Source organism: Apus apus, chromosome 6 (genome assembly GCF_020740795.1).
Source record: "Apus apus isolate bApuApu2 chromosome 6, bApuApu2.pri.cur, whole genome shotgun sequence".
NCBI classification, from domain to species: domain Eukaryota; kingdom Metazoa; phylum Chordata; class Aves; order Apodiformes; family Apodidae; genus Apus; species Apus apus.
Genome location: NC_067287.1, coordinates 24,950,849 through 24,974,816, shown reverse-complemented (window position 1 = coordinate 24,974,816; position 23,968 = coordinate 24,950,849). Strand labels below are relative to the sequence as shown.

General features: G+C 41.1%; 1 protein-coding gene across 2 annotated transcripts in view; it reads right to left on the bottom strand.

Moving 5' to 3' along the window:
• UBE2E3 (ubiquitin conjugating enzyme E2 E3) overlaps positions 1-23,710 on the bottom strand; it is a 53,412-nt gene extending 29,702 nt beyond the window's left edge. The window contains exons 1-3 of one of the 2 annotated variants that reach the window (XM_051623563.1): positions 23,514-23,710; positions 22,094-22,296; positions 19,812-19,862 (exon numbers count right to left, since the gene is read on the bottom strand). In XM_051623563.1, the coding sequence (XP_051479523.1) occupies positions 19,812-19,862; positions 22,094-22,287 (245 nt within the window). In that variant the 5' untranslated portion in view covers positions 22,288-22,296; positions 23,514-23,710. Of the gene's footprint in view, positions 1-19,811; positions 19,863-22,093; positions 22,297-23,062; positions 23,123-23,513 lie in introns of those variants that run through there. The other variant, XM_051623565.1, reaches the window with a different exon arrangement.
• Between the last annotated feature and the right edge of the window lie 258 nt (positions 23,711-23,968).

Below are 23,968 nucleotides of genomic sequence, written 5' to 3'. Positions count from 1 at the left end.
CATCTCTGTGCTGCACACTCTGCTTTCCCCCAGTGTTCTGTGTTTGATCAATATTTCATTATTTCAACATTCAGGGCGTCATCAGCCTGTAGCAGTGTATGGGCTGTGGATTCTTGTGACCTGTCCTGAGCTTCACTGTCCTCCTTCATGTCAACTCTGTCAAGCAGATACTTAATGTTCAGCTGTGACGAGTAAGTGGCATCAATTGCTTTACCAGCACTGGGCTTTATGTAAGACTTGCTGGGATTTAACTTCCTTGTATCTAACTCCCAGGGCTACCTGAAGACTTTGAATGGTAAAGAAATGCTTCACTTCCCCAAGGCCACCATTAATTTGCCACGAACGTGTCTAACATGTAAGCAATTGTATTCAACAAGATGGTATCTAGAACTGGGTGTTGTAACTACTCTTCAGAAATAACTTCTTAACAAACCATGTAAACATCTACACCAGGGAGCTGCCTAAAGTCTCCATGTCAACGGCACAAACGCACACCTGCCTTATCAAACCAGGCAGGATGTACACAGTAAGGATTTCTGTCGGGCTACCTTTCAGCATTCACTTTCTCAGTATACTAAAAATGTAGTCAATGATGTCTTCAGACTCATCAGAAAGTTATGTGATTTGACATATATATAAAATATAGTAAGTACAGCACTTACACAAAAGCTTAATGGAACAGGGAAGAGCTTATTCAAGCAGAAACTCAAGCACAGCAAAGTGGCCTTTTTTTGACACTAGATAGGCTGGTCACATTGTAAACTACTGGGATTATGTAGGTCCTGCTACAACAAAGTGACGACAGTGACTGTTTTGATGCATTTTCTGAGAAGATGGGCAGTGACAGCACAGCAGAACTGCCACAACCTTTCATACTCCAGCTGCCCCATATATGCACAATTGTGTCCTAAATATATTTTAATACTCACTTTGTAAACCTACTTAAATGGGTCAGCTTCTGGAAATGGTGTGTGAGGGGGTTATTTACTAGAACTTTTCTAGCAGATTAACCAGAAAAAAAAAATAAAATTGCACACACTTGACTATATTACACGCACACTTTTCAGAAAGCAGTTTTAAGAGCACTCTAACAATTTTATTTCTGTTTTTAAAAAAGTCCATTTTAATATCAAAACTCTACCAGCATGCTAGATGGCTTTAGCTAAATGAGATCTTTTCCCCTGCAATTAAGAAGAAAACATTCTGTGGATCTAATCCTGCCTACAGGCTGTTTCTTTCTTTTTTAAAAAGCCAACACTTACTACTTACTTATAAATCTGGAGTTTTGCACAAAAATGGGACTTTTCTTAAGCTCTCTTGTGCTCTGAGTTCCTCTGACTTAAAATTGCAAAGCTGTTTCCCAAGACTTCTATCATGTTTTTCTTGTTAAATAGTTATTCCTCTTACTAAACAAGCAATAGAACAAATCCTGATTTCTTCTTTAAAGAGCGGAAAAGCAAAGTTTCAGCCAAAAAATCTACACAGCCAACAATGTTAGCTGATGTACATTCATTGCTGTCAAGGCTAAAGCAGTTTGCATCAGATAGGAATCTCACCCAGGAGCTGAAAATCTCCAAGACACGTGCTCTTCAGAGAGAGACTGAACAAGAGATTAATAGCTGCACAAAGAGGAGCAGGGAAAACTGGGTTCATACATAGTCCGAGGATTGCATGTTCACTTAGTTGCTGTGGAGCGTTTAGCCCTCTGATATCCCAATTTCGGGCAGCCTGGCTCCATCCCCCAGGCACCGTGGGGTTGCAGAACACACACAATTCAGTAGTTCAGCTCTGCCATGAGCAACATGAGCCTGAAGTCTTTCCAGATGGAAAGCAGGCAGCTGCCAAACCAAACGTGCTGCCTACAGTGTCTGCATCGTGCTCTGAGACACCGTTCATTCTTAACCCAACGTCCTCTTCACCCAAAGTATCTGAGCAGAAATATGGCCCATAGCTTTGCTACTCCCATTGGGATCTCAGCTCAGTTTCTGTATGCTTGCTCTTTTCTAAAGAGCAGAACAAAGATAATATTTGGCTTTCAAGATGCCTTGGAAACTACAAATGAAACATTACATGCAAAGTGTACAGCTTTAATTACATCTCTCAAGGGGACGAGAGAGCATTTTTACATCCCCATCCTGTTTTTTCTCTGCCCTGGATATTCATGAGATGATAGGAGGTAAAAATCTTCAGATTTGTAGGGGAAAAAACAACCTGCTACATTACATCCTCAGCAGATCATGTAAATAACAGCACATAAAGTCTCACAGAATTAGTTTACATTTGAAACATTTTCAAAATATTGTTTTAGCTGTGTATAATAGACCACCATAAGATGTGACACAGCAAACACAGGCCTTCAATGAAACAGCTGGCAAACAGCCAGGAAGAGATAGAGGCTAAGGCTGTCACTTGCTAGACAATATAGATGGCTATTTTGGCAGCCAAAATGGAATGTGATAATTGAGCCATGACATGAAAAAGGCTCACAGTTTTCAAGGAAAGAGTTCCTGAGCACTAAACAGGAAGCATCTATAGTGTGTTTACAGTGAACCAAGCAATAATGAGATTGGACTGATTACAGTTCAGTGGTGCAAAGCCAACCCTGTTTAATGCACTGTACCACTGAAAGCAGTTACACACAACCAGACACAAAAATACATGTGAAGCCCACAGAGGCTGTCAGTATTAGTAACAACACAAATCTGAGAAGTGTGTGGCACGGTCTTGAATTGTTTCTGTGTATTTTATATATTAGTAAGGATTTTGTACAGTACTATTCTTATCTCCAGAAATTACAGTGCACTCAATTTGATTTCCAACATTGGGAAAAGGCTCAATCTATATAATTAAGTTTTAAAATAAAAATATATAGTAATACACGAAGAGTAAATAACTCTTCAGAATCACACTTAGTCTGTAATGAAAAATGACTGTCCTGTTGAAAACATGAAGAACTTGAATACTGACAGTAATAGCTATTTGGAAGACAAAGTCCAGTCTTTCACTACATGTTTTATTAAATAACCTAAGAACACAACAAAGAGACAAACATACCAAATGAAGACACAGCTTTAAGTTAACACCCAGGAGTTATATAAAGTCTCCTATAAATGCACTCCATCAAACTAACATGCTGACACCAACAGCATTTCCTTCTCAAGTAAAGGACTGGAAAGCCTATACATTGCCAGCCCCTACTCTATTCATTCAGAAATTTCCCACACAGTGTAGGTACTTCATGATCTAAAGTTACACTTATACAAAAGAGAAGTTAAATTTTGGCTTTGTAATAGGAAAATCCCTATGAAGAGTTTACTTCCTAATCTTAATCTAAATTTAACCACGTTAAAGATGTATTCAAATTAAGAAATTGTGGGTGTTCTTTCCCTAACCAAAAGTTGCAGTATAACAAAGAGAGATTAAAAAAAATATAGGAATACACTTTTAGGCCCACTAGCACCAGTGATATAAAGAAGACAGTTGCACAGCTCTTCATAACATCAAAACCAATGAACCAGAACTGAGCCCAGTGATACTGACACAACATTTGGAAATGATCCTCTGCACTGAGCATCACAGAAAAATGGGAGAATTCAGAGACATTAATAACTTGTCTCTTCAGTTTAAGCTAATTTCTTATCTCAAATAAAAATATCAAAGTGCTCTAAAACATGCAGATTTTCCTAAAACAAACTCCTTACCCACCTCAACCTCAAACTCCCAACACACACTTCTTATCTAACAACCAGAGCAAAGTGGCACTGCCTTACTGCACCTAAATGAAGCATCAGCCTCTGTACTTGACTTTGCATTAAAAACAGTTTAACAAGAAACTAATAATTACAAAATCTTCTTTTACAAAATTATCTTTAATGACTGTGATAGTAACTTAATTAACTCTCAGCAAAGGAAACGAAAAAGCTTGAAGATGAGGTCAGAACTTGCACTTTCAGCTGCTTCCTCAGGAGATGCATCAAATACGTGGTTTCTGCCTGAAGACCAGCAGCCTCCTAAGGATAGCTGTGAAGCAGCCCCAAAAAGAAAAATTAAATCATGATACAAAATTTTCTGAACCCCACATTAAAAGCAGTATAAGGAGACAATTGCAAGAAGAAAGTGTTTGATTTTCACCTGAGAATTTCATACTACTGTATGTATAAGTAGCATATTATAATAGTGAAAAATATTAAAGAAGCATAGTCCATACTGTAGCAGACACACAGGCACATTACTGCATAGGTTCTGCCAAGTGATGGCTTGTGGCAGCTGAAACAGGGCCAATTCACACTCCCTACAAAAAGCACTTTTTCCTGAAAAATGTGAGAAAGGTTTGGTCTGCTTTTTCTGACTCAGGGCCACAAAGCAGAAAGACAATAATTAGAAAGGTAAACAAAACAGGAATGAAGATAAGTCCCAGTTTATAAACATAGCTCATCCACTTGCCCCTTGCCCAAATATCCTACGAAATCTCAGTAAAAAATGATTTTTTTCATGGATTTTTATTCTGGCGTGACCGTGAACAGCCAGTTATGAGAATAACTCTCATGGAATTAAATGTCATCCAAAAAGGAAATGTTCATGCACATTAAGGGAAAGTATGATGGAAAAGTGTTTCAGGACAAGAAACAAGCAAACATTTAAAAGTTGCTTTACAGTATGAGAATATTTGAGCGCTATGAATAAAACTGTGCCAGGCAGAAAAGGAAACACTAACACAGATAAAGGATACTGTAGGCAGTTTATTTACACCTACCAGGGAGTGTTTCTTGTTATGACTACATTAACTCCATTCAATCTTTGGCCACTAGTAATCAGCTGTAATTGTAAAAGAAACTTTGTCTGAAAATACAAGGAATTACAGGCAAAAGTTTTTACATTTCTGGTGCATAGACTAGGAGCTGTGAAAAGGTATGTCTCAGTATAAGACAGAGCACTAATCCTCTCCACAAAGCAGAATACCCTAGAGAAGATAATATTCTCTCAAAGTAAATCCTCTCTTTATTTATACCCAGGCATGGTTTCCCAATGTTTACATTTATTCAGTAAGCCAAAAAATTGCTCAGACTTACTTTTTCTTTATATTTCACATTTAGAAAAACAGCAAAGCTATGAGCACCTGGACCATAATTAAATCTATAATTCATCCAGCAGCATGAACACCAATACACAAATAAATTAACTCCACCTGCCAGAAGAATTAATAATATTGGGAACAACTTCTTGCAGACACCAAAATAGAGAACAGAGAGGTTTTATAGTAAAGCTTCTCTCTTTCAAACTTCACTTAAGAAGATCTTTTTCCCCAAATACCAGTGGCATTTCAGACTCCAACACTAAAACTTGAGAGATAAGAAAAAGATCAGAGAAACTTACTAACCAAGAGACTGTGAGGCACAATACTGATTAGCACACTCATTTTGAGCAAGGCCACAAGCAGAGCATGGCTACCCCATCAGCACACTGGGTCAACACTGTTCTCCCAAGGAGAACAGGGTGCCCATGGCTGGCACTGAGCTGCTGGCTCTGGAGCAGAGCTGGTGCACCCCAGAAACACATTGGCTCCTAACACAGGTTTCAGCCATTAGGATCTGCATGCAGCTGGTGCCATTTCAAACAGCACCCCAAATACAGCAGGTTATACACCCACCCTAGGACAGAAGAGTGGAAAGGTGTGTTTCCCTGTCCTGTTCTGCATGCAGACTGGATAAAATCCAGGGTCTGGGTTGCACCTCGCTTAGAGGCTGTAGTTATACACTCCAGCAGTGCCAGGATGACTCATGGGGCTTTGCACCGTGCCAGCTGACTTTGTACCAAACAGAGATGTTGCATATGGAAAGCACAAGCAGCTGCAGCACAGCATTTCACAGATGCTGCTCGTCAAGTAATGACATCTACTGCAAAACTAATCAGAACTGACCCCTCCGTTTTGTCATCAGTGACCAACTTCAGAAAAAGATCAAGAGAATTCCTCTCAGAAATAACATTCAGTGCAGTGCATGGACTGTTTACAGCATGATTTAATGTTGCCTTTTTTTATCCTTCAGGATACAAAAGTCAATGGCTCTTTCAACGTTAACAAATATGGAATGCTTCTGGGCATAAACAGATTTGGACAAAGACTTGGGGCAATATGATCTTTCATAACTACTTGTCCTTCTTCAAGCACTTTCAAGAAGCAGAAAATCAAAGTGATATTTCTAGTGGTGCAGCAGTATTTTTCTATCAGCATTCTTATCTCCCCACCTCCTGAAACTAGCTGCTATCACATTGATGGGCGAGTGTCATCTTTGCTGGAAAGCTGCCCAGCCTGGATGGCTGGATGGAGGATTTTAGAGGGGAGGTATCCAGTTTATCTCAGGGGTAGGAAGAGGTACACTCACTGTCACTTCTTTCTCCTTACTCCCATGTTTAAAAACAAAAAAAAGAGTGCAAACACAGCTGAGTCTGACAAGCCAGGTAGAGGGGGTTTTTTACATTTATTCTTCAAAGGTCAGAATCTAAATATAGGAATGAAGAAAAATTAAGGACACCAAATTTGTACGTAACTCACTTTTGCTGGTGAAATTGTAATTTATTTTGTAGTGCATTTGTCAGAAAACAAAGCAGAGAGTTACTAAAACCTCTCTTACAGTCCTGCCTGAATGAAACATCGGCAGTAGTCATTTGCAGAAGGTATAGGTACCCAGAGGACCTGCCAGCACACAGCCCTCCCTCCCTGCTGGACTCAGGCTACTTCAGTTGGCAGCATTGTGCCAGGGAGCTCACCAGTGCCATGTGCCTACAGCCACATACACTGGGCAGCCAAGAAATCAACAAAGCTGAGTCCCAGGCTAAAAGATGCATTTTTCCAATGTTACATACAGCCTAGGTATTTGTGAAGACAGCATTCTGACTTATAATTTCTAGGCCAGCAAAGCTTTGTCTGCCTCAGAACGCAGAACTCTCCCTCATGCTTAAATGCGATAAAGACCTGGGGAATTTGAAATTTTCTAGTAAAAACTCAGTGTGAAAATGAAAATGTCAGCACCTCACAGTTTCACTTATGATCACCAAACAGAAGCTGCCAGTAAACACATCCACAACACACTTCCACCTAACTCAATCCTTCCCATGCTTCAACTTTTCTCATTAAGTGCCAATCCAGACATGAGCACACAACATACATATTTAACCATGCTCCATGCAAAGCAGGAGGTGCCACCATGCAGATTTAACAAAAATCTGTAAATTTTGCGTAAGATTCTCCAGCATTTGAATTATGCTGGAGCACAGAACCTGGCCACAGAGACTAGGACATCATTGATGCAGGGCAGCTCCACCCGGCCTCTCCACACCCACCCCTGAAACAAAGCACTGAGACAGAAAACCTCCACAATGCAAACAATGTAGTTTGTTGCAACCACCAGTTCCCCTTAGGAAAGGGACAGAAAGACACTTTCAGGAGAATCTAAAAACACCTGATAAATGTCTTAACAATTAAGAAGTAAATGCAATTTCTCACTGGTTATGTCTGAAGGGATAGAAGGCTAAAGGTGAAGAAGGTTAGCTACAGCAGAAGAAACCTTTTCAATCTCTCCACCCAACAACTGCCTAATGTAAAGTGCCTAAAGTAGCAACCCTGTTAACTGTTGCAAAGGAAAAAAACCCAAACTTTGGGTTTTTTCACTCCCTTAACATTCTAGTACCTGTTTGAGAATTACTACTGAAAATAGCTTTATGTGTTTGGCAACAACAGCTGCAGTGCTATGCACTCATGGTTCCACAGAAAAAGCCCAAAGCATCTCTCAGGTGCTTCTATCATTTGGCATCAATATGCAGAACCGGCTCCTCCTTTTCACCTGCATTAAAGCACTACAGAGAACAGTGAAGATCACCACCAAACAATGCCAGGCCAAGCTGAGTTTATTAGACCTTCAGCAAATAATTATTTTTAGCTTTATTTAGACATTGTATGTATAGCATAGAAAAAGCACACAAAAGGCAAACAAGTGCAATCCACAGGACGTAACAGTACCCAGTTCCTTCTCCCCAGATCAGAATTACCGGAGTCTAAAAAAAGCATATTCTTACAGAGGTTTCTTTCAGCACAGAAAGAACAACAACATATATGCTATTAATACAGCTCACATCTCTATTTCCTCCATCCCTGACCCCACCTTCACTAATTCTAGTACAGCACAGGAATTTTGCCCAGAACGTCCCTTATATCTAACAGAACCACACTCAAGTGTGTAGGCCTACAACAGCAGTTCTAGTATCAACAACTATAAGTAATTATTTGTTCCTTCTATTTTAACACAAAAAACTCAAGCAGACTTAACAAAAAACAAAGACTTAAAATAATGCTAGTCTACTATGTTACCATGAAAGATAAATAGCCAATCAACACTTGAAAGAAAAATGCATTCACCATATTTGTTCTCAACTAATTTAGAAAGTAATTGATTTATCTACATATTGACCTATTTAAGGTTTAGTACTGTATATTACCAAGCAAATCGGCTCTCTTATTGCTCTGTTTTGCTGATGTCCCTTTTATTTAAGTAACTTATTTAAAAAAAAACAAAAAACAAAAAAAAAACAAAAAAAAAACAAAAAACAAACCTTACAGTGTGTTTGTCCCAGTACAAGTAAGTACATCAGCTGTAATTCTGGTTTTCAGTCAGAAAAAAGATGCAAATCCCAGGTTGCTGTTGCAACTCTTCACACTAACCCAGCAATCCCTGCACTCTGTGGAGGAATGTGCAGCTAGGCTCTACTTGGCTGTATAAAATCTGTATGGATATCATACAAAAGATCTACTCCAAATAAGCAAACACTTCTGCACCCATAGACTGTGATTTAAACAGCTTATCAGGTGAAGAACACCCTCTCAGATCTGATTACTGTTTAATCCCACCTGTAGAATTTAATAGTTGTATAGCATTTCTACCTTTTGCATAAGAAGTTTCTTAAATCATGCGGAGTATGTTTAATATGTAGTAGGTTGTGCTGTGTAACTTAGATCAATTAAATCTGCTTCTGTGGGAATACAGTGCTTCTTACTGTGTTCATTACAAGCTGATTTTAGTCTCTTCAGACATCTCTGTTTTCGCTTTATAGGCTAGAAATTAAACCAAATATCTCCCGTCCCTCTCCCCAAGATGTCGAAGTCCAAAACTTTAAACACAAAATTGGGTTTTGGCATAATGGGTTTGGTTCAATGGACCCTTCAAGTGTCTGCAGAGGGAGGTGTGGCTAATCTGCAGTGTCCCATTACAGCTGTAATGTCTCACTACAGGTTTTGCCATCAATATTAATAAAGAAGATGCAGATATGCCCTGAGTGTCTATGAACAAGTGAGGATGAACACTGATGTACAATGATAACACACAACTCAATGACAAATAACCATCCCTGCACCACTTCACTTGTCCTGTGGATCCTTCAGCCTGGATGAGGTCTCTGATGTTGAGAAACCAGGGAGAAAGAGAAAAGCTAGTTAATGTATGAGCATACCCCAGGCGATTACTGCATAGTAGGCAAGTCCTTTGTTTGTTAGAAGAGGTGCCTGTGTGCAGGGAGGACTCTGGCTGTCCATTGTCAGCAACAAAAGCTGCGGGTTCACAGCATGGGTCACCATCAGCTGAACATATCTCCTATTGCACAGCTACTAACCTATTGTAACTCTATTTTTATTTCCCCAAACTTACTCTGCTCAAAGTATTTACAGTCTAAATACTCTACTTAAATTGCAAACAAAAACAGCTTTCTGCTGCTAACCTCCCCTTCAGAATGTTTCTTTCTATTTTCCTGTTGCCCCATGGAATCTGACCTGCTGATGCTATATTGATTTATTCTGTCTTCAATAATTTGATGACTTCCATGTTTAGGCTTCAGGGTGTAGTGATAACCTGAGTTCAAACCTAAACTGCCTCACTGCAGCTTCAAGCTCAATGAACTGACCTGGCATGATTGAGAACACCTAGCTTTCTGCAGCACCCTGTACTGCTGATCTGGTTATGAGGTGGCTTCAGTGCTGGGCATAGCTACCTTTGCTCAAGCTAGTATAGCATCCACAAGTCAGGCTGGCTTCACACTGAATGCACACCTTAAATTGCTTACCAATTTCCAGCCCTGCCACTGGGGCTACTTGGAGGGCTTTTGGCAAGGAAGGAACCCACCTCCAAGAAAAACATGTTGTGAATCCTTGGGGCTGGCCTGTAGCTTTGCCATATGCTCTCTGCCTTCATTGGCTACTTTCCCAGTGCCTGCACCCTTCTACATGCCTCAGAGAGGAACTACTGAAGTTTATAGTAGCATTAACTCATCAGCTGGAAACCTGCCAGACTGCTCACATTTTCACTACAACCTTCTGAGCCCTGACTCCAGGGGGTGCTGAGACAGGATCCATGGTCAGAGGCAGCATGCTATTCAACTGTTTTCTGATGTGCTTGGATCCATTTGGGGGGTTGTGTGCAGATGCATTAGGGCTTGCATATCTACTGCAAACTGCCTCTGTGAAGCAGGGAAAAGATGTCCCTTGCTCAGTGTTAGCGGTACTTATGTGCCTGTTGAATAAAGACAGAGAATACAAGCATAGAGCACATGAAGTCTCAAAAATCAGTATCTACTGCACAACTGTGCTATTAGTTTCTCACAAAGGTGATATACCTCTGGAGAACTGATGACATGTCCATAGCTTATTTCTAGTTAGCAGTACGTGACAACTCTGTATAAGGAAAGTAGGACTGGACCCAAATGAAAACAAAGCCAAAATGGGAAAACAAACAAACCCCAAACAAAACCTTAGCTTTCTTATTTAATTGACAACAGGACAAAACCTGTGCACTTCCAGTGATTTTTTTAATAATAGCTGTTACTGCTTTTGTTTGAAATCATAAAACCTGTATATTTCCAGGATTATTATACTACAAAACTCTGATTAAAATAGTTTTCTAATGAGGGGAAAATAACTTCCTGATGCTTTCCTTTAACATTGTAATTTAAATCTGGTATCACAGATACCTTGGTCAAACTATTCCTCAAGAGGTCATTTTTTGCTTAAAGATAGAATCAACCATCTAAACTGCTTCTGCCAGTCATTTGTCTAATCAGTTGTAAAACCCTTTGGTGATGCAGATCTGCCACCTCTGCATCCATGCTGCCCTTATAGCCAGATACTGCTCATGTTTAAACTAGGTCTTCATTATGCCAACTTAACTTGCTCTCCACAACCACCAGACAGGACTAGCAACAATTGCCTTACTGCCTTTGCAGCAACTTTCTTCTACATTAAAAAATTACTCTTCCATCCTTTCCTCTACTCTGTATTCTTTCCAGCTAGCCCATGTCACTTTGCAGTGTTGTGCTTTGAACTAGATAAGGGCTGGCCTTTACCAGTGTGGAACTGAATGGGATGACTTTATATACCATGTCTCCAACACTTTTTTTATTACACTCCTCTATTATGACTGCTGTTCTATTTATTTCTCTTTCTGTGACCTAGTATTGTTGATTCCTGGAAAGTATGTGATCCTCAAGAGTGGCTACACCTTTTCTGAAGAACTGCTCCACATCCAGTCTTTTTTTCCCCATGGATTTATGCAGATGATTATGCCTACTAAAGTGCTGTGCCTTGCAGTTCTCATTACATTCTATTTTTAAGGTCACTTCCTGTATTTGCTCACAACACTTTGCGTTCTAGTCCTGTCCTCCAATGTGCCTACAACCCCTTCCTCCCCGCTGATACCTGCAAATGCAATTTTTATGTGCTGTAGTCCAGTATCCATATCAATAATGATAACATCAAACACTGATTGCAGGATGGTCCTTTACAGACCCTCTCTACAAATTCTTCCAACCTGAAAGTGACCCACTGGCAACTCCAGATCATCGTGGTATTTCATCAAGGCAATGTCTCCCGTCACTTGTTTCTGAAAGTGATGCTTACAACGCTAGTTTCAACACTATCAACTGAATCTGTATCTGAGTTCCTAAAAGATCTGGCCAGTCTCTTTTAAAGTAAGTTCTTGAAAATTAACAACTGCTTCAGCCACAGACCCGAACTAGATAACAGTGTAAGTGCACTCTGCAGAGGGAAAATTAATCCAAATTAAAGCAAACAGGCTAGGACTCATTTATCACTACTGGCTCGAAGTAAGGAATCAATTTAAAGTTACAACATAGTTCCTGGCTAGATTGACAGTGTGCATGCTCCTGTCCTAGATGGCAGCTGGGTGTCCTTGCTCCTGCCTATTTAGCCCTTAACTCAGAAAACATGCTCAAGGTATTTTTCATGATGTCCCTATTACTTGTTTCAAAGTGTTCCTCATATAAGCAAATCCTACTTATATCAGCTCCCAGAAATCTCCACACACGAGTTTTATGTGAAGTAGTCCACTAATTTTAAATAAAGGATTTAATGTAGTTTAGCTGATTCTTTTATATTTGTACTTTGTTAATTTGAATTAAAATTAGGTGTCCCAAACCTATAAAAGTAAAGATTAAAATCCAAGAGTAACTGGTACACACAGACAAATCAGTCTGATGGGGAAACATTCGGTGTGCCAGGACCTTGCCATACATACTGTTTATCACAAACAAAATATGACAGGCAGGCAGTGGTGAGCAATGCATGCTTTGCAAGTAAAAAGGAATATATACACGGCATATTTGAATCAGTTTTACCACAAAGCCTAAAGGCCTTTTGTACAATTACACAAATGGATATTTGAAAAGCAGATTTGTCCATAAATCTAAGAACATATTACTTTGTGGTTTTTGCAGATTTTTGCACAACAATGGTTAAAGAACTGTTAAAAAAACCCGTCCAGCTTAGGCTCTTCTTTTGTTTCCAGATAAAACTTAGACATGAGGGTCAGTTCTCAAACACCAGTAGCTAAGTGAAAGGTGTTTTAATTGTTTCTACAACACGAGGGTAGACAGTTAGCTATGATTTTTTTCTTCTTTTCATTTTAACAGTAATGCTAATGTAAACAAGTGAAAGATTTATACAGTCTTTTGATTAACACACATTTAAGAGCATGTTAGAGAGCACTGTGGCTTTGCTTACACAAAGCCTAACCTGCAAATCTGTAGGCATGAAAACTTACTCCTATGAGTAGACATGTTGATTTGTGTTGCATAACCCTGTCTTAATTATGCCACTGAGATTACTTGCATGAGAAATTCACTGTGTGGGGGTTGGTAAAAAAAACTTGGTTTATAGCTTGCAAGAGGTCAATATTAGCACAGGGGAAAAAATACAGAGGCATTTTTAGTTAGTGGATCTGTCATCTACTCTCAACTGAAAAGAAAGTAATTTAAATATTCTAACAATTCAATACATGGAAGAATTACAAAGTCTTCCACTGTTGCATTTTTAAAATAAAATCATGTTAAGTATCAGTGTACTGTAGTGCTACTTAACACTTAAGTCTTTTACTGAAACACCTTTTAAAATTTGTTTCATCACTACTCCTTAAGAAGCTTCAGTGGCTACTGGCAAATAAGGTAAAAGCCACTGCACACACAGAGGAGATGGCAGAATCAGGCTGTTACTATGAATGGAGAGAAATACAAAAATAACAGACATCTGATTTCTGTGCTAAATGATACCACTCCTTTCTACTTGGATCTCAGCTATCCTCTTCTAGTAAGAAGGGGGGGGGGAAGAAAGAGAATGGAAAAAACCTTACTAGAAATAATGGAAGAGAATGGAAGAAAGCTTAGTAGAAATAGTTCTATATAAATCAAGGCTATTGCTAGATATCTTTAAATCACTGTGAGCCATGGATTTACATTCAGCAACTACTAATGAAGGAATTACTTCAGAAGGAACCATGGAGCTCTTGTTCAGAGATGAACAATACTAAAAAGTAGTATTTCAACATTTACTTGAGAGCTACTTCAAGCACATTCTTACAAGAGTTGTGAACCGTCTTTGTTTTATTTTTGTAATTGCAAGCTTCTATAAAGGGAAGGAAGTGTTAGAAATAATTGTGTGTGCTTGTGTTCTCAGAACCATTCTGAAAACTTCAGCTTTCTTGTAGCATGCATTTATTGCACTCAGTAGTGAGAAAGTGCAGGGCAGGGAGAGATAATAAAAAGTATACAATAACTATGCATGATCAAGTAGAGTTCAGTTGATTTCTATGTTTTGTTCATTCAGTTTCAGCACAGGCATTTTTGCAAATACTCCTAATATATTTGTCTCTTACATACCTTAATCAAGTTTTCCTTCTATAGGGAACTATTCAGTGTTCACAGCTGGAGTTTCAACTGTAGAGGTGAAAACAAGCAAAACTGACATGTTTTTCTTCTCAGCGAGACTCAGTATTTAGCAATATGAAGTAGTTTGCCCAATAAGAAATTAACAGAATAAACAAAATTGTGGGACTGTCATTGATCTGAAAAGTCAACAGCTTGACTGGAAAAAAAAAAAGTACATGTGAAGACTTGAGCACACATTTGTGCTACTGTATAAGGGCCTGGCATTTGACTGCATTCAGAATATTCTTCCTCCTACTTGAAATCCTACTGATTTCAAACAACCAAGAGAACTAATGCCTGGCTTTGACAAAGGAGAGATGGTAACTTATTACATTTGAGAGACAAAGGAATGGATTGACTTGTTCATATCCTGGTGTGCCTGACAAAATGCTTTGTGTGAACAATGCTTACTCTGAAGGGAGGAAGGAAAAATCCAGCAGAGTTAGTTTGAATCACCTATTTAAAACAGTTAAGCAAACAGATTATTTTCCTCACACACCTCCAGACCCCACCCCAGGGAGCACTGTGGAGTAATCACATGAATCTGCTTCACTTACTGACTGGAGTAGTCACCTCCATGGCAGAACTGAAGCAAACCACAGCTGTGCAGTAACATCTTCAACAGGCACAACTGTTAGCAGAGTAAACATTTGCCTATAACCTTACAGTAGACAGAGTATGTTAACAAGAGGAAGGCTTTTCTACCAGCCTGGCTGCAGCACCCTCCTTCCTAACACAGGGCCGCATTAGCTCAAATCCAGTGCTACCTCTGCACCCGGAAGTGCCTGCACCACTAGCACAATCACTCATTGCTCCTCATTGTTTCAGACAGCTCAACTGAAAGAGTTTAAATTGCTGGTCTGAAGAATACCTTCAGAATATTGCTTTAAATACATACTGCAGTGCGTCCCCACTGATGGGGTAATAACCAGAGTGAGACAGTTACAAACATCTGGATTCATGGGTCCATAACTAAACCAGTAATAGCATTTGTCTGCCAGGGTTTTGCAGGCATTTTTCTTTGTGTCAGACTCCATGCTGTGGGGTTGGGTTGGCAACACTCTGCAGGGTAGAATTAGCCCAAGATGTGGCAGTAATGAAAGGGACAAATGCAGACCTTAGGAAGCAGAAGAATCCTGTACTAAAACAAAACCCCTACATGTCTTGCTCCCATTGTGCTCAGTACACATACATTAGAGTGTAATTTTAAAGTAATTTTAAAATTAACTACTCATAAAGTATCAACCTACTTGCAAGACTTGGAGAGGATATGAACAGCAAAAATCATCAATTGCTAGCACTGCTCAGGAAATGACATTGTACGTATTAGCATACAAGGCCTGAAAAGAAATAGTAATCAAGATAGTAATCCCTATTGAGGAAAATAATTTCAACAGACCTATCAGGTCAGGCACTCACTAGCTAGAGAAGGAGACAGAGCAGGGAGCTCTCCCTTGGTAAGAATTACCATTTTCCGGCAGCTACGGAGGAAAGTTGTCCCTCTGACCAGTGCTCTAAGGCATGCTTTGTCTGACTTTTTTTTTTTTTTTTTTTTAAAACTGCTTGCTATCAGATATCTGATCTTTAATTTAACGAAGATAAGAAGTAAAGCCAGCTGTCAGAACAGACTACAAAATGCTTAAATTCTCACACTTGTATAGAAAAGATACACTCTTTCAACTCACCTCTTTTAAACCACATGAATTAAGCTCTGAGTGGATACACTGACTGTGGTGTTTGCTTTCATTTCCTACAAAGTTTACACCAAACTGGATTTGTTGTAAAATGGCTTGTAAACTATACACTAAGTTGACATAGGTGTTACTAAATTTACTTAATACTGGGTTGAACTTGAAAAATTTTCCCATGAAGATGAACAATGATGAATTTTGGAATGGAGATGAGGAGGAATGAGGAAAGAAGACAGGGAGTACATAATTTTGCTATTGTGGATCAGCAGGGCAGCCAGGAATAAGGAAAGGAGGCTGCTATTAATCATAGTACCCCTGGGAACAGCCTCACTTGTGCCAGTCCTAAAATCCAGGAAGTACAAGGATCATCAGCACCAGCTGTGCCCTGGTCCACCTGAGCCGCAACCTCCAAGTTGGGCAATTCAGAACAGCAGCTTCAGATATAACCTTAAATACAGAGCAGTGACCTCTGATCTAAACAGTTTTATGCCATGAACTGAAAATAGTTATTCCAGATATGTCAAACCTATTTAAGAGCATCTCTGCAGCCCAGATTTACCACACATTACGTGCAAGATCTTTGCAGCATTTTCTTGAGAATGTGTAACCGTAAGGTTTGGCACACTTCCATACCTTGAAGTATGTATAAGCATTTGGCCATGGTTTGAAATTGAGCTGCCTAGGAGCAATAAGGCCAAGACCTTTTTAGCTTTGCTTTATGCTATTAAAAGCACAAAAGAAATTAAATACAGCACACTGCACTAAGTAGCACAGCTATGAGTTAAGCCAGCAAAAGCAAGAAAATACAGGATCAGACACCTGTGTCCTCAGTTTACCTATCTGTCCTAGTGCTACGGTGCACGTTGGATGGTATCTGACTCTTCTGCTGGACAGGGGAAAACATGAGGAGAAAGCAGGACCTGATTTTTCCCCCAGCATCTTTAGTGGCTTAACACCAAATCTAATTGTTCTTAACATTCTGTCTTCCTTGCAAATCAAACCAAAATCCCAGGAATTTTTAGTATCACTGGATGTTAAAGAGTATCATCAGAAAGACACTTAAGTTTTATACTTGGTACCCCAAGATGCAGTTCATATTCACTGCTCACAAACATGCCAACGTGATGCATGACAACACAATTTTTCTTACAGTTTGTTGTCCAATGAACAGAATCAGAAATCAATCTCTACTGTTGAGATAAGCAAGCAAAAACCTGCGATTTAGACATTTTTGCTGTGCCTGTCATTTTGCTATCCCAGCGCCTAAAATAGAAGTTACTGTGCAGCCCAGGCCTGCTCAGCACACTCAGGAACGGGGCTCTCTCAGGGGCTCTGGCATTTTCATAGAACAGATGTTATAGCAATAGATGTGACTGTGGGAAATTTAACTGTGGAGGAAATCTAAACCTCTTTGCATGAGAATCACAGTGCAACCAGTCGGTGTCATTTTTAAGTAGTTAAAATAGCCTCAGATCATTCTGATGGAACTGGACTAGGGAGTGACTCCAGGTGCAGTTACACTGGCAGCAGCCATCAGCGTTTAACACAATACAAGAGAGCTCAACACACTCTTCAGTATTTGCACTGGATCTTGTTAAAGTAACACATGTTTTACATGTATCATTATAATAGCTTTTTTTAATTGATAATTTTTATAACTCAAGTAACTCAGTAACCAGAAGGGCTATCAACCTCCAAAAGCATGAGTTGGCAGTTGTGTTCTGTGAAGCCTGCAACATGTGGACTGCAAATGATAAAGGTGTGCTCTAGAACAGGAGGAGAAACAACTTTGCAAAGAACTCCTGACACAAGGTTTTTTATTTCTAAAACACATGCCCAAGTTATACAGACTTTTAAATGCCTTTTTTTCTTTTTTTTTTTTTTTTCTTTTTTAACAAAGTCACTTTCTTTGACAAGAAACACGTAAGTAGCATTCTGCTGCTCGTTGCATGACAAGCTATGGAGAGGTGTCATATGCCTGCTGTGTCAGTCTGTTACCTAACCTGGGCTAGTGCACCCTAGAAGAAAGTGCTTTACAAGCTTCAACTGCTCTGTGCATAACACACAGCTGTATTTACCTTCTGATACCAGAAAGGCTACTTCTAACAAGTAAGCCCCAGTGTAACGGTAATCCTTCAGGCACTGAAACTCTGTTCAAACTGTTCATTCAGAAAACACAGAATTTTCTGTTACAAAAGCAAATGTCACTTGTAAATATTTTTGATTTTGCAAAAGGCAAAAATGCACTTGTCATACAGTTGCCAGTTTGAGCAAAAGGGTTAAATTCCTCTTCAAAAACAATTACGGGAAAAAGATCACTTCCTCACAGGCAAAAAAATTATATTTTCCCCTACGCTCTATAGGAGAGAAACTTAACTAATTTTAGACACTTTCCTGGGCATCTGGTAGTACCAGCTCACAAGAAAATCACTCTTGTGCTAATAGGACAGGAACACGCTTTCCCAAGGAGCTAAATATCAGACGGAGTGTGAGGGGGGAGGCTTCCCTTTCTGAGAGCCAAGCCACAACTTGCTGTACCCGAAACTGCTACAATTACCTTTTTAGCAACTATAAGGCAAAGTATTTGTGTCCTATTTAATTTAAATACTATCTCTCCTACGTGGCCCCTCCAGGGGTCCAAGTGGACAACACAGAGCTAATATATAATAAGTTATTTAAAACAGTTATTTCAAAGCAAAACAGCACAAAACCACCTGTCCCCCAAAAAGAAACAACCCCAAACTCAGCAGACATTTGCTCTCTCGCCTCTGTTGAGGAGAGCCACTGATCCTGCATGCAAATACATCAGACTGCCAGAGGCATTCCCAGGCACAGTCCTCAGGGTAAGCACCTTGACCACAAATTCAATGAATCACAGCTCTAGTTAGTCCCTGCTCTCACAGACCATTCACATAGGAGAACAATGCACATTTTACTGAATTTGTGAAACCAGCACCCAACCTTCCCAAGTGTTCAAAAAACCAAATGATTCCAACACAAAATCAGAAAGCACTTCCAGCATTTTTTAAAACGTTTATGAGGCTTGCTGTTACACATCAGCTATTAATCTGAAGCTACCTTGCAGTAGGAAATCTTACTGAGAAGCATCAAATGAAAGGAACATTATTTAAATGCAGTTTTACTGCAAATCTGAGCATTGGGTTCTCACAGCGAATGACCATTCTTATGTCACCTTTAAACAAAAGCAAAACGTGCAAAAGATTAAAAGAAACTAGCTAGCTATGTGCCAATTTCACTTCCCTGCAGTTCAAGTGCTCCAGTTAGAATCACTTTATTTAAGACTAAATTACTCAATCTTGCAAGTTTACAATTTTGTTTTCTAAAACCTAACACAAGTGTCTCCCAAGTTGGGAATATCCTTAAAAATATCTTCTATCAAGAGACTACAACTTTGACCAACAGACATATAAATTTAACACTTCAGCTTATCTAGCTGTTAAGCAACACACAAAGAACATAAAAATCACATGCGGTTCTTTACTTCAGAATTAAGTGATAGCTCTATAAACCTGGCACTCAAAAAGCCAGTTCAGAATACTTATAGACATTAAGTTGAAAGCTTCCATGTATTTTGAAGTTCATATAATTAATGTTTCACAAAGGCAGTGACCAGCTACAAAAACCAAAATGAATAACTTTACTATGTACATCAATCACTAATGACTACACATCCAACATGCAGACAAAACAGCAAACTCCAGTACCAAACGTTCCCTGTGCTTGTTCAAGCTGCTGTACACAATTTTTGTCTAACAGTCACCAGTCATAAACACTAAGTTTCCCACTTGTTATCCTGAGCACATTCATCTCCTACTACCGTCCACAATTTAAAAAGCCATTACATACCTGCAGTTAGGAGGAGGATCAAGGGTTATTTCAGCTAGCTCCTTCTGGATTCTGTTGGTGAAATGAGAACAGACACAAAGCATTTGAGACAGTCTATAGAATAAATCAGGGAATTACACTGCCCTCTACCACCATGCAGTTAAATGCAAGATTGGCTTTGCCTTCAGTAATGCTAACATGGCTGCTTCCTCTTTGTTCTCAGAGGCAGAACCCAAATCCCACAGCTGAGAAACTTTGCAGCTTTTTTCCTGTTCCACACTGTATGTAAACAGAACACTTACAACCGAGTTGGGTAGAAATTTCCCACAAGTATTCAGAAAAGTAACTCTTTTTCACGTCCGAGCACTTCTTACCAGAGAGATTTTCTTTTCAAGCTAATATGCAAATTAGGGGGGGGGGGGGGGGGGGGGGGGGGGGCTGGGGGGTGCTGCACAGGCAAATGTGACAATGACTTTAAACCAGCGCTACAGACCTGTGACTGAGGCTGAAGAGGTGAACCCTGCTGGCAGCAGACACACACCTTTCACAATATTTTACCTACTACTTTGCAGTGTGTTTAAAAAGTGAATTTGCAGATCTCCCCAGGCTGTCTCTGTTACTGGAATAATCTCTCGGCATCAACTTTGCTTCTCTCTACGCCTTCTGTTGCCTTTCCTCCCCCAGCCTTATACAGTAGCTGTATTTACAGAAAAAGTTATATAATAATTTGAAATAATCTGTGCTTAGCTTTATTCTATTACAACCATTCCCAATGTGTTAAGATCCCAAAGAGAAATACCAAAAACTTTTTTGTCAATTTAATAGTTTTTTCAGATACATAAGAGGTGTAATTTCAAAGGACACATGGTTAAATCTTCTCAAAAATATCAAATAAGATTTCTCTTGAGAAGAAAACCTGTATGACCTCTTGAGAGCAAGACCATGAATTTCATGTGAATAGCACATGTTAAAATGTTAAAATATGAGCTAACAGAAGATGCTCTGCACATCTTTGCACTAGTACATTAAGTTCAGTCAGACTAATGAACTCTTTGGGATGTACAGAATTAGACTTGCAGCAATTAAGAGAAATAAAGGCAAGAAGGGAAAACTTCATCTGGAAAGCCTGCATCTCAGGCTTTTAAAAAAAGATAAGTTGTAGCAAGTTACAAAGTAATAACAAATGACTACTACATAGAAACTCTGGGATCTTCCTTTGGCCAGTTCTATTTCAAAGGGTTTCTTTAACAAGCTCAAAAGTCATCAAAGCCACCCAGTCTTTGCAGGAATTTTAACACATTTCAAAAAGTGCTTACTGAATTTAAGTTCCATACAAAATTACTAAAGTGTTCCTAAAAGTTAGAAATACAGTACTGATGCTGAATAAGCAAAACTTGAAGCTAATAATTTTTCTTGGGACAGGATATATGTAAATGTTTGAAAATTAACTCCAGGGAAAGGACTGGAAAGTTACATTGTGTCTCTGAAGACCACTGGAATCAAGGGATTTAAAGTTTGCTTATTTCACACAGATGAACTTGCAGAAAGTTATCAGGGTGCATATCTTGAGAGCTGGACTACCAGAAATCTTATACACAAGTAAAAATGCAACAGATGTAACTAAACAAGGTTTCTGGAGATTTTAATACCTAAAGGCAGAGGCTACCTGTAGAACCCTGTAGTTTGAATCTGCAGATACTAAGGGAGAAGACTCCCTAAGTTTCTCCTGAAAGAACTGCAGATGGAACCCATTACTTAAAGGTGTGCAAGACTCTTCCATACACTGACATGAAAAGCAACTCCTAAGACCCACAGAAGCCCCTGGGGTTTTGTGACTTCTTTAATTAAAGAGCAGAGCTTGTCATCAGTCTACAGACCACACTAAAACACACCAAGAGGACTCCACCCTACACGAACCAGACATGCAGACCTAACTCTGGAAAACACACCTGAAGCTGACACTCTTTCCCACATTTTTGCAAATATGAAATGTATTTAGGTGCCCCCCCCCCTCCAACCAGCCTGTAAGTTACCAAGTTCTCAAACAGCTCTTCAAAAGACATGTGTGGGAAACTGTACCAGCTTGCGACAACATCTAACAAGTCTGTGTAATTATTACCCCAATAAGACTTGGATTAATGAAGATACTGCCTGGCAGGCTTCTGACTACAAAAGTTGGTATTCCACCCTTTTTCACACAGCTTTACAAGAAGAAACCCCTCTGCCTTGAAAAGTGGAATGCAAATACTGTGATTCAAAATTCTGTGCAAAAATAGTACAGAATATTTCATTGTCCCTTTTACCTTTTAGCACTAGTTGATAGCTTAGCAGTAGTTTTGCTAGACAGTTTGGTGTTCTTCTTCTGCTGGGTAGCAGAGGGTTTTCTCTCCTCTTGCTCTTCGGGCTCAGGTGCAGGTGGATCCCGCTGATCGGCATCTGAACTACCACTGCTGGTACTTGGACTTTCATCGTCTGACCTCTGCCTATCACTGGACATTGTGGGGAACTTTTTTTTGGGGAGGAGAAGAAAAGAGGCAGAGTTAATACAACAGGCAGGACGCTTTCTTGCCGTTCCCCAAGTTCCAGAGAACACCTGAATCAGTGACAACTTAGTTTCACTGCAAAATTAACCAAAATATACTTCTTTGTCTGGTCCCCAAGGGCTTCAGTTTGACAGTTACAAAGAAATATTTACACTCCTGGAAATACAGACATTTCCAATTTTTAAACCCACTCACATTTTTTTCATACTTTAAACAATATGCCAATTGTTGACTTTGTTCTAAGGCATGAGACAGATTTAGCTGGGTACTTAGGCAATGAACATTAATAACTTATGACACATTGTAAATAACAGACCTCTTCGAAAATGTTTTTTAAAAAGTCAGTAATACCCTGTAAATATTTACACTGGAGCAGAGCATTTTATTGGGTCCAAACGCCAGATCCCCCCCTCTCCCCCTCTCTCTGAGAAAATATATTGCCAATAACACTTGGGTTGATTTCAGATGGAAATGCTCACTTGCTCTGTGCATTTAAAGGGCTGGGATAGGGAAGTGGGTGGTTGAGGGGGCGAGGGTTTTTTGTTGTTGTTGTTATTGCTTGTTGTTTGGTTTAAAAAAAAAAATAAAATAAAAAGGAAAACCCCAAGATGCATTTAAAGGAACTCGGGCAGCAGCAGCAGCCCCGGTTATTTACATGGCCAGCAGCGAGAACTGCATTCGGCCACCACAGACCTGCCGGAGGGGGAAGAAGCATAATTCAAACCGCACCTTCTGCACAGCTCTCCCCGCCGCCGCTCCCCGCGCAGCTCCACCAGCAGACCGACATTTTTCCGCCGATCGGAGAGAAGGGGGGGGGGAGGGGGGAAGGAGGGGGCTGCCCCGGCGGCCGGGGGGGCCGAGGAGGAGCGCGGTGGGAGCTGCGGCAGGGCTGGAGGCGCCCGCCCGGCCGCGCTTTGTGGGGAGAGCCCGGCGCGGCGCGGCTCGGGGCGGCTGGGCTCGGCGGGCGGCGGCGGCGGCTCGCCCGGCCCCGCACCGCACCGTGCGTGTGCACCAAGTGAGGCGTGAACTCGGGCCGGCTCCGCGCCCCCGGCCGCCGGCAGGCAGCGAGCGCCGAAAACAAGAACAAAGCTCCTCTACCAGCCCCCCCGCCTCCTCCCCGCCTCCCCCCACCGCGCTCGCCCAGCCGCCGCGGCAGCCGCCTCGCCCGCCTCTGCCTTACCTTCGCCGGCGTCCTGTCCCGCTGCTGGGTCGGAGGGGCGGGATGGCGGGGGGCCGGGCCGGGCCCGCGGCGCCCGAGGAGGGGACGGAGGCGGCCGGGGGGCTCTACGGCGGCGGCGGCGGCTCTGTGGCCGGGCAGTGTGGAACATTGAGAGCCGGAGCAGGGGGGGACGGGGGGAGGCGCGGTGCGGCCCCGCGGCCGGCGGGTGGCGCTGGCGGGCCCCGCTCTGCGGCGCGGGCTCCCGCGGCGGGCCGGGGGGCCGGGGCGGGGGGCGGCGGGCGGGAGCGCGCCGGGAGGGGAGGGGGCCCGGCAGCCTCGGGCTGCCCCCGCCACCCGCCCCCGCCCGCCGCCGCGGCCGGCGGAGCTGCCGGCGAGGGGGGGAAGGGAGAGGGGGCGCTCGCTCCCGCCTGGCGGCCGCTGGAGCGCGCCCCCCTCCGGGCCGGGGCGCGCGCAGG